Raw genomic sequence first — 10881 nt, forward strand, 5'->3', positions numbered from 1 at the left:
GCAAGTTTCCCAATTACACCAGTATAAATTCACCTCACAGATGTAGTGAGTTTCATTGCCAATTAATGTACTTTCCTACACACATGTAGTGAGTTTCCTTGTCCATATTCATTTAAATTACCACACACATGTAGTGAGTTTCCTTGTCCATATTCATTTAAATTACCACACATATGTAGTGAGTTTCCTTGTCTGTATTCATTTAAATTACCACACACATGTAGTGAGTTTCCTTGTCCATATTCATTTAAATTACCACACACATGTAGTGAGTTTCATTGCCAATATACAGGTAACTCTCAATGGCTCGAACTTTGATTGCATCGAAGTTCTTGATCGCTGGAAGTGAGTCTAGGGTCCCGATTTTTTCCCCTATATAACTAAGCAAATTTACTATTGATTTCTCAAACTCTTGATCTCTCGAAAACCCTAGCTTGATCTCTCTAAGTCAAACTGCAGCCCCGTTCATAATCTATAGTTTCTTACTCTCGATACCTCAAAGTCTCCGTGTATCTCCAAGCGCTATACCTAAATAACACCTTAGACGCGGGACTTGTGTCACGAGTTGTTTGTTTGGCGGCACTTGTCAGGCAAGGTGATAATTGTTTGATGACTGACTATACCAATTACCTAATCTATAATTATCACAACCGTTTTACGATAATTTGGAGACGCAATGAAAATGAGAAATTAATTGAGATGAAACGATAATATTGAGCCATGGTCAAATTTTAGAATTATAAAACTGTTAAAAGTTTTCTTATCAACATCATTGTCATTGTAATGATTATATTGCTGAACAAGTTCTTACAGCTGGTGAAGGACCCTTACGGTGGGAACAATGGGTGATACTCAGTTATCACATTTATGACAATAGTCATGTCGATCGTCTCGCAGTCCAGTAGTACTGAGCAATCTGGTCTTAATATGATGCATAAAATAAATAATTATATTATGAATTTATTCAATAGTTCTTTGAATTTAGTTTTAAAAACATCCAGTTTTGTATATTTACTGAAAAGAAAACGTTTTTTAAGCATGAGTGTAAGGTTAGCACTAAATAAATGGCTTAAGCATAACATCCGGTAAGACTAATTTTAAAACCCATTGGTCAACCTGAAAATTCCGAACTCCTGAAAACTCGAACCCTTGAAACTTCAAAGTTTTTCCTCTGTCCCATGGACTTCCAGCTATCGAGAGTTGCCTGTATAATCCTACACACATGTAGTGAGTCTCCTTGTCCATATTCATTTAAATTACCACACACATGTAGTGAGTTTCATTGCAAATATATACCTTTCCACACACATGTAGTGAGTCTCCTTGTCCATATTCATTTAATTTACCACACACATGTAGTGAGTTTCATTGTCCATATACATTTCCACACACATCATGTACATGTATAGTGATTTTCACTGAATTCGATTTCATGTGATAAATCAATAGTCATCATGAGGTGATAATGATAAATAAATAATAATTAAGGTGAAGAGTTATTGATTATCCACCTTATATACATTTAGGATAATATCTCATAACTCACATTAATGAGTCCATATCATTGTCCATATACATTTCCACACACATCATGTACATGTATAGTGATTTTCACTGAATTCGATTTCATGTGATAAATCAATAGTCATCATGAGGTGATAATGATAAATAAATAATAATTAAGGTGAAAAGTTATTGATTATCCACCTTATATACATTTAGGATAATATCTCATAACTCACATTAATGAAGTATGGCATCTCATATAACTCACATTTTAATTTGTATTGGCATTCATGTACAATTACTTCTTCTTCTTTTTTCTAGCTTATGTAAGTTATAAAGAAGTCAACTAAAAAGATGGCAGCTTATTCAAGGGGGAAAATTGCAGTAAGTGAAATTTTTAACATTGTACAAACAGTTGAACGTTTAAGGTATATTTCAAACAACAGTACATGTGTATCGAATACCATTTGATATGTTAAAGTTATTTGGGTGTGCATATCTCTCATTCTTTAAGTAAACATTTTACCGGTGATATCTCAAATTCTCATATTTAGATGTTTATTCTTGGTTTTGCTTAGTGTGACATATTGAAGTTTTCTATAATTGTCATTACAGTCAAAATACATACTCAAATTGTTTCATCAGCAATTTGAACAAAATCAGTTGCTCGATCTGTCTGTTTTGTTTGTAAGCGAAATTAGCACAACAGAAAAGTGATTTTAATCAATGGTTTTATCAAATTTATGATAATATAAAAAGCAATGCGACAGTTTTAAGTATTACAGTCCCTTAAACCATCTACTTTCCCATTTTTTCGTGCATTCACCATGCACTCACCGTGCATTCACAGTGCGCTCACCGTGCACTCACAGTGCATTCACTTGCACTCTTCACTCCGCTCCTTTTGTGCACATCGTTTAGAAAGCGCTCATTGTGCGCTCACCTTTGTTCACCGTTCGTTCAGCGTTCACTTATCGTTCGAATTCAGTCCGTTTTCATTCATTTTCATTTAGACCTTCAATAATGAAAGAATCAGTCTTAGCAAAATGAGAAAAAAACCCTTGGGTTAAGGTGGAAGGAAACTAATATTGCACATAAAGCATCATTTTAATAAGAATTTAATCTGTGGAATTTAAAGTACACATTCTTGAGCAAGTCTGTTTTGTGTTGTTGTACACTTAATGTTTTTTATCACTGGATCTCCTAAACAGGCATTATTTTTGTTGATCCGAAAATGGCTTAAGTATGCAGTTACTGTAAAAAAATTATTTTTGTTGATCCGAAAATGGCTTAAGTATGCAGTTACTGTAAAAAAATTATGTTACACAATACAGCGATAAATTGCTACACAAATAATATTTAATGATTCATTTTAAGACAGTCAGTCCAGTCGTTTAAAAACAGAAGAATTCAATCAACTAACGATTCCACATATATATATATATATATATATATATATATATATATATATATATATATATATATATATATATATAAGAAACAGACATTGTATTTGTGTATTTTTTTACACGATTCAAATAATAATTCCTTCTATGCCAAATCACAAACATATCCATGTTCGACAATAAAGTGTCTTACTGAACAGATCATAAAGCATCATTTTAATAAGAATTTAATCTGTGGAATTTAAAGTACACATTCTTGAGCAAGTCTGTTTTGTGTTGTTGTACACTTAATGTTTTTTTATCACTGGATCTCCTAAACAGGCATTATTTTTGTTGATCCGAAAATGGCTTAAGTATGCAGTTACTGTAAAAAAATTATTTTTGTTGATCCGAAAATGGCTTAAGTATGCAGTTACTGTAAAAAAATTATGTTACACAATACAGCGATAAATTGATACACAAATAATATTTAATGATTCATTTTAAGACAGTCAGTCCAGTCGTTTAAAAACAGAAGAATTCAATCAACTAACGATTCCACATATATATATATATATATATATATATATATATATATATATATATATATATATATATATATATATATAAATAAAAGAAACAGACATTGTATTTGTGTATTTTTTTACACGATTCAAATAATAATTCCTTCTATGCCAAATCACAAACATATCCATGTTCGACAATAAAGTGTCTTACTGAACAGATCAACTTAAGAAAGTAAGCATAAATGCGTGTAAATTTATAGATTAACAATGATTTTAAGTATTATTTAGACGTTTTTATCATTACATTACTCGATTATCTGTTGATAAAATTAATATTATGGTCTTAAATTTGGTTTTTCTTATTCCTAAACATACATAAATGGTATGGTATAACTTTAAAGATAATACAGGATAGATATTATTTGCAGGATAGTCGATAGGATAGGACTGTTTTGTCAACTTTCAAGATAGCAGCACTGTACGTGTAGTTTATTAGCTTGTTTTTCCTGATTTCCGTCAAAATACAATGTAAGGATAACCATCGAGGCACTCCGAATAAATCGTTCATCTTGCGTTCACATATCGTTCACCGTTCATCGTTCAGCGCTCCATGTGCACTCTGCCTTCGCTCATCGTTCACCTTTCATTAGCGTTCACCAGATTCCGTTCATCGTGTGCTCACGTAGAATGTTTCAGGGACTGTTTGTGTAGAATTAGCATTGTAATTTATGTATGTAGTATATCTTTTTTATTTATGCACGGTGTCAGGGCTCTACATTAACTTTTTTTCCTACTTGTCCATTCGGACAAGTGATCATGACCGTGTGCATTATATAAGTAATATTAATAAAGTTTTTATTTTGATCTTGAAATAGTTGAAGGGAGTTTGCAAACCAAAATGGAAGGCCTTAAGATAAATTGATTTTAAAATCAATGTGATAGTTTAAAAGACAAATTTTGCATATATTGAAATAAAACTTTTTTCTAATGAGTAATTTATTTATGTGCTAGAAACAACAAATAAGCCCTAAAAGAGAGGCAGAATTTATGTGTCGTACTGGACTGGACTGTGAAGCATTAAAAGTTGAATTTATCTTTATCAACAGAAGAATTGGTGAGGTGATACACATCTATTACTACTATACATTAAAATAATAGACTCGAATTTTTGGGCTTTAATATCGAGAAATCAGAAGAGAACTGTCTTTTGTTCTTTATTTTTTAAACATAATTGGTATTTGAAGATTACCAGTTTGTTTTTATTTTTTCTCAATCAAGCTTCGCTTATTAATAATCAACGAAAATTCCTTATAAAAATCCGGAAATCATCTGGATTTTTTTTTATTTTACAATCTTGCGCATGTGCATTCCATTCACGCTAAATCACGGGAGGCTCTTAAGTTTATGTTTCCACAATATCACACTTGCATGAATAAACTCAGAAACGATAATACAAATATGTTTAAATTTTCATTGAAAATTCGCTATATCCTGAGAGTTTGAATGTCAACATGTTGTGTAAATTCGAAGTGAGTAAAAAACATTGGTAAAAAAGTGTTGAAATCTTCATTAATATGAATTAAATTTTTAGAAGAAAGGTATTTACAGCCTCAAAATGGTTTGTTATGAATAATTTGACTGTTAATCACAATGCAGCTTCAATAATTTTCTCTAAAACCGTTTCCAAGCGATTATGCAATTTTTTGCTACATTACGGGTATATGAGAGGCATTTCAACTGTGGTGAAGGCCTATCCCGAGACACAGTTGGATTATTCTAACTAAGCAGAGTGTAGTGAAATTATAGCATTAGTGTAGGCTTAAAGCTTGGTTATGTAAATATGGTGTGTCGATGTATCTATTTCGTGAATGTCCGATATCATATGCAATAGATCAAACCGTGCATGCATGGGTCAGAGTCTAGTGAAATAGAAAATAGTATCATTTCTTTCTTTTTATGTACCAATCTACTCAGTTTCACACATTTGTTTCCCTTGATTATGCAGATCCTTAAATGAAAAATGTCATTAGTTTCTGGAACAATTTTAGCCCCTTGCATTTGATAATCACAATTATACAAATAATTCCATGATAAAAGGCATTTATAAATAGATTAGGTTTTGTACATGATTTGTGAACACACTGTACAATCATGTAATGCAAAATATTCACCAATATTTTTTTTTCTTATTTTAAGGATATGGGGTTTTTGCAACTCAAAATTTTCGAAAAGGAAGCTTTTTGGTAGAATATGTTGGAGAGAGAATTGTGCCCAAGGAAGCAGAAGAAAGAGAAAAAAAAGCGCAAAATAAAACATACTAGTTATATGTTTTACTTTAAGTGGAATGGTCTGAAGTGGTAAGCAAATATAATATATTTATTGTGATTGTTATGAGAGAGAGAGAGAGAGAGAGAGAGAGAGAGAGAGAGAGAATTGTTTTATTTACCTATTTTAGTTTTTTTGTAATACAACTTTTTCTGGTTCTTATGAGAATGTGAAATTGATATCCATATACAGTTTACTAGATGCTGGGAATTGTACAATTTAGGTCAGATTTTGATGACAGAAAATTAATTAGAATTTAATAAAAATATTGTGTTTGAATATTCTCACCACCCTGGCAATTTGTTTTTAGAAATTGCAGTGTTTGCGGCAGGTTATGAGTTCTGAGAATTGGCAAAAAACCATTGTTACGTACATTTCAACTAAATATGGAGATGAAAATGATATCCTATATAACTATTTGCACTTTATAAAGGAAAGTAAAGTGAGCATGAGATAAAAAGTTTTATACAATGGTTAGGTATTTTCTATTACCATGATTACACTATAATTCAGTGAATAAATCATTCTGACATCTTTGCTTGATGACTAAAATAACACCATGCATACGTAACAGGATTGGAAATATAATGACGGACCAGACAGAGATTTGAACCAGGGCATCCAGAATCACTAGATATGTACTCTACCAACTGAGCTATATATAGCCACTGATGATCAAACAAGTCCGACTTTCACACATATATGTGTAAATTCATTTTCATTAAATACCCAGTGCCACCCTGCAAAAATCTATAAAATTGTTTTTGTCCAGGCTCTGCTGAAAGCAGAGTCCTGGCTGTAGGCAGGCAAATCGCCAATGTTACTATAAATAGCACACATAAACAAAAAACAAACAGCGTCAAGGTAAAGCTTCCGCTATACCAAATAGTTACACAAAGAGCCATGTTTTGTCAAAAGTGTTGGCATTTTGGTTTTGTTTTTGTTAATTTCGAATGAATTGTCTATCTTTGTTATATTTCTTATTAATAACGTGTTTTTAAAACATTACTATGCATTTTGAACACATACAATGCACATGAATTTCCATGAACTACTTTGCTGTGCGATGAAGAAACGGGGATTGAATATATAATGCTTGTTGCAAAATTCAAGGCAGCAACTGTTAAACTTTTTAACTTCTACTAGACAGACATATTTTTTGTTTATAGCCGCTTACAAAATTTGGTCGCTCTCTGATGCTTTGCCGACATTAAAAGCATGAGAGAGAGAGAGAGAGAGAGAGAGAGAGAGAGAGATTTTCAGTCTTTACTACACAATATGCATAAAGACACACCAAAAGAGCCCGGCTTTCAGTACTTCAGTACTTTGATTTTTGTTTGTAGCATTGATGCAACTAACACTGAAAGAAAGGGGAAGTATATAAAGGACGAAGAAGTCGGAAGTCCGTTGAATAACTGTGTTATGCGCCTTTTGGTTACCGAGAATTATCCAAGGCTCTGCCTCTTTGCAAATAGAGATATTAAAGCTGGAGAAGAGTCAAGATATGATTATGGGATCGAAGCCAACCTACCTTGGCGTCAAGTATGTGACAATTTTAATAATTGTTGATGTGTTAATGTGATTTAAATGTCAAAAGGATTTCAAAAAAAAAAGATGCACATGGTTTAACATTTCATATTGTTTTTTACAACAAGAATTAGTATAATCAGTGAATCAATTAATTTTTAACCGGTATAATATTCTCAGAGTTTACTGCGTGAGAGTACACGTAGTTCAGAACTGCACAGTAATAAATACTATATAATTTAATAATAAATTGTTACAACTATTTTTCTCTTTAAGATTCACCTGATGATAATCCATTTGATGATAACCCATTTGATGTCAACCAGGACAGTGAGGAGAACAATGAAGGTTACTTTTACTTAATGTTTCTAGTGTTCATTTTGATTTGATACATGTACATGTATTAAAATGTATTTAATATTTATGTGTAACATATGTCATAACAAATACTGGTACACATTTCCTGCACATGTGGTGAATTTCCTTTCCATTTTGAATGCATTTCCCACACATATGAGTGAATTTCTTCGCCAGTGTACATTTACTACACATGTAGTGAGTTTCCTTGTCCATATTCATTTAAATTACCACACACATGTAGTGAGTTTCCTTGTCCATATTCATTTAAATTACCACACACATGTAGTGAGTTTCCTTGTCCATATATTCATATAAATTACCATACACATGTAGTGAGTTTCCTTGCCAATATACATTTCCACACACATGTAGTAAATTTCCTTGTCCATATTCATTTAAATTAACTTTTTCAGTGTTTTTGCTTGTGATAACATATGTTAACACAATTGATTTTGTACTATACAGTCCATTAAATTCAAATAACGTATGATTTGGGCGCAAGCAGGGTTTGCTTATTTATTTTCAAATATTTAATTGTACAACTGCTGGAAATTGTCAAATCCATCATAAAGCCCTTCGAGCTTCATTGGATTTGATCATGCCCCGACCAAAATTATCACCCCATAATACTGAAAGAATGATTCCTTAATAACTACCACACACATGTAGTGAGTTTCCTTGCCAATATACATTATCTTCACACACGTAGTGAGTTTTCTTTTCAATATACATTAATCATGCACATTTAAAAAGCAGACTTTGATAAAATTGATTTCGCTGACAAAGGTGTGTTTATAAATCATGTTTTTATTTTCTGTCTATTCCCCAAGAATTTTCAAGGCTGTTTATTGATGTGTCTTTTCTTCAATATAGAAACTATTGATACTGAAACAGAGAGTGAAAAAGAAGTTGATGATGATTCCAACACTGCATTCCCTATGGAAGGTACTTTTCATTCAGTTGATTAGATCCAGATCTTTTTTAATATTCCAGAGTTAGGTAGCCTATTAAAGTAGAAGGTATTGCAACAAATGTTTCAAATATAAGTAGGGTGTGCACTGTTCAACCTGCCAACTATGCAGTCCGGTACACTGGACATTCTGACCTCATACTTGTATTTTATTCCCAATTTTTTTTATAATGTATCTAGGATAAAACACTACACTGTAAGTTTCATAACCTGAGGTTTATTTGGTCAAAGTACTTTAAGTAATTCAACACATTACACAATGTACATGCACAGTAATTGCTTGTTGGCTAGGTTACTGGTACAAAGATGTCCTGTAAGGTTAAAAGTTATGGTCGTTTTAGAGCATAATTAACTACATTTTCTAGTTAATAGTAAATAGTGTATACTGTGTAAATAGTGTATACTGTGTAATTTCATACCTTTTGTGCTACTTGAGGTGAATTTTTATCGAGATGTAATTAACATTGTATATTGTATTGCAGTTCCATGTAAAAGTAAAAAGCTAAGCACAGAGAGATCATCATGCCCACCCCATGCAAAACCTGAGGCTCAAGGACAAGGTATTATCTTTGATTATATAAATTTAAAACTTTTTACGGACACCACCTGCCAGTTGCCATTAGTGACAGTAACTTAATTGCATATATTACAATTTAGGTCAAGTATTATTCAACTAAGGTGATCAGGCGATTACCTTTTTGTTACAGTGAAACTTCTGAAAACCAGCAGAATTTTCAGTTCTTTGTAAACCTAAGAAACTACCAATCTCTGAAATCTTACCATTTATAATTTGGTTTAAAAAGTGGACGTTTGAGAGAAGCTTCATGGTAAAGGAATTTAAAGAAATGCTAATATTACATTGTATGTCTGTTTAATGTTACAGGCTTTGCAGAAGGAAAACTGCTGATGGAACCCAGCTCATCAAGGACGTCAGGAGGTAGAAAATGAGGTACATTGTATGTAGAAAATCTGATATCATTTTGAGGATAAATTACACAAATACTTTTTCTATTGATTCAGAATTAACAGATATTTTTATAAAACTATTTTAAAGTTAACCCATTTGTAGTTTCTAAAGGAATTAGTCCAGGACCTATTAAAATGGTAGGACGACGGTCAATGATAGATAGCAATATTTTCAAAGTTCAAGTTCATAAATAGTTTAATTTTTATGTAGCTTAGAATGTGGGTTTGAGCCTTCAAAACACAGTACATGTACAATACCTTTACTTAGATTTTCAGTTTTATATCTTTTTTTTCTATCAAACCTAAAAAAAATTCCACTACTTTTTTAAATTCTTGGATACAATGAATGAATGAATATTTTTTTACTTTATTTCATACAGTTTTAACATTCAAAGGAAGGATACCAATTTTTGAATAAAGACTATACATTTGGGCTGAAGAACAAATAACCTTAATGACAAAAATATGATAAAGATACAGCAATTTTAAAATAATAAAATCTTATTTTTTTTCACAGCCAGTGTTCAACGTCACACATGGACTGCTATAGAAAAGGCATCCTTGGAGCGACAGTTTAATAACTTTATCAAACTAGGGAAAAGTCCTGGTCAGCTTGACTGTTTAAACGCCATTAGGAAGGAAAAGGCATTATCAGGCTTCACTTGGCACAATGTGAAGTTTGCTGTCAAAAACATAATACCTCTCGTCTGAGAAGTTGCAGAAAATGAAATTCCAGGTGGTCGCAAAGTTAAATTTCTATGTGTTATAATTATGTTACCGTAATGAAGTTCGAATGCATACTGTTTGTGCTGTATTATCAATGTGTTAATAACATTATGCCTGTATCTAAATTTAATACAGGGTGCATGCATTTGTGACAAATGCTTATTGGCTTATACAAATGTACATTTATTTTTTTGTCCCCCGCCGCAACGCGGTGCGGGGACATAGAAATGCCGGGCGTCCGTCCGTGTGTCCGTGGGTCCGTGGGTCCGTGTGTCCGTGGGTCCGTGTGTCCGTGGGTCCGTGGGTCCGTGCGTCCGTGTGTCCGTGCGTCCGTCCGTCACACTTTTTTGTAAGCGCTCTCATGCCAACAAATTTTGCCGGATTTTCCTTAAATTTATACCAAATGTTTATATCACTATTATCTTGGTCAAGTTCGAAAATCAGCATTGGTCGATACTTTTTGTTGGATTTATGGGACTTTGACCACAATAATGACTCCGTTTTATCAAAAAATTGACCTTGTAAGCGCTCTCATGCCTACAAATTTTGAAGGATTTTCATTAAATTTATACCAAATGTTTATACCACT

At 32.4% G+C, this 10881-nt stretch overlaps 1 protein-coding gene across 2 annotated transcripts; it reads left to right on the forward strand.

Annotated features, from left to right (window-relative positions):
- Window positions 1-5491: 5491 nt before the first annotated feature.
- On the forward strand, window positions 5492-10482 carry LOC136274445 (N-lysine methyltransferase KMT5A-B-like). Of its 2 annotated transcripts, XM_066081253.1 has the most exons (7): window positions 5496-5775; window positions 7087-7285; window positions 7547-7618; window positions 8504-8575; window positions 9083-9160; window positions 9484-9549; window positions 10084-10482. In XM_066081253.1, the coding sequence occupies exons 1-5, from the start codon at window positions 5669-5671 to the stop codon at window positions 9104-9106; spliced, it is 474 nt and encodes a 157-aa protein (XP_065937325.1). In that variant the 5' UTR covers window positions 5496-5668; the 3' UTR covers window positions 9107-9160; window positions 9484-9549; window positions 10084-10482. The 2 variants fall into 2 exon arrangements, with proteins under 2 accessions (XP_065937330.1, XP_065937325.1); XM_066081258.1 differs by lacking the exon at window positions 9484-9549 and having other exon boundaries at window positions 5492-5775.
- Window positions 10483-10881: the final 399 nt, after the last annotated feature.

The sequence above is a fragment of the Magallana gigas genome, chromosome 1 (genome assembly GCF_963853765.1).
Source record: "Magallana gigas chromosome 1, xbMagGiga1.1, whole genome shotgun sequence".
Classification (NCBI taxonomy): Eukaryota; Metazoa; Mollusca; class Bivalvia; order Ostreida; family Ostreidae; genus Magallana; species Magallana gigas.

Coding starts and splice junctions, on each gene's coding strand:
- LOC136274445 (XM_066081258.1), top strand. CDS start 5,669: ATGTTGGAGAGAGAATTGTGCCCAAGGAAGCAGAAGAAAGAGAAAAAA. Junction 5,776..7,086: donor AAGTGGAATGGTCTGAAGTG/GTAAGCAAATAT, acceptor TTTTGTTTGTAG/CATTGATGCAACTAACACTG. Junction 8,576..9,082: donor CACTGCATTCCCTATGGAAG/GTACTTTTCATT, acceptor ATTGTATTGCAG/TTCCATGTAAAAGTAAAAAG.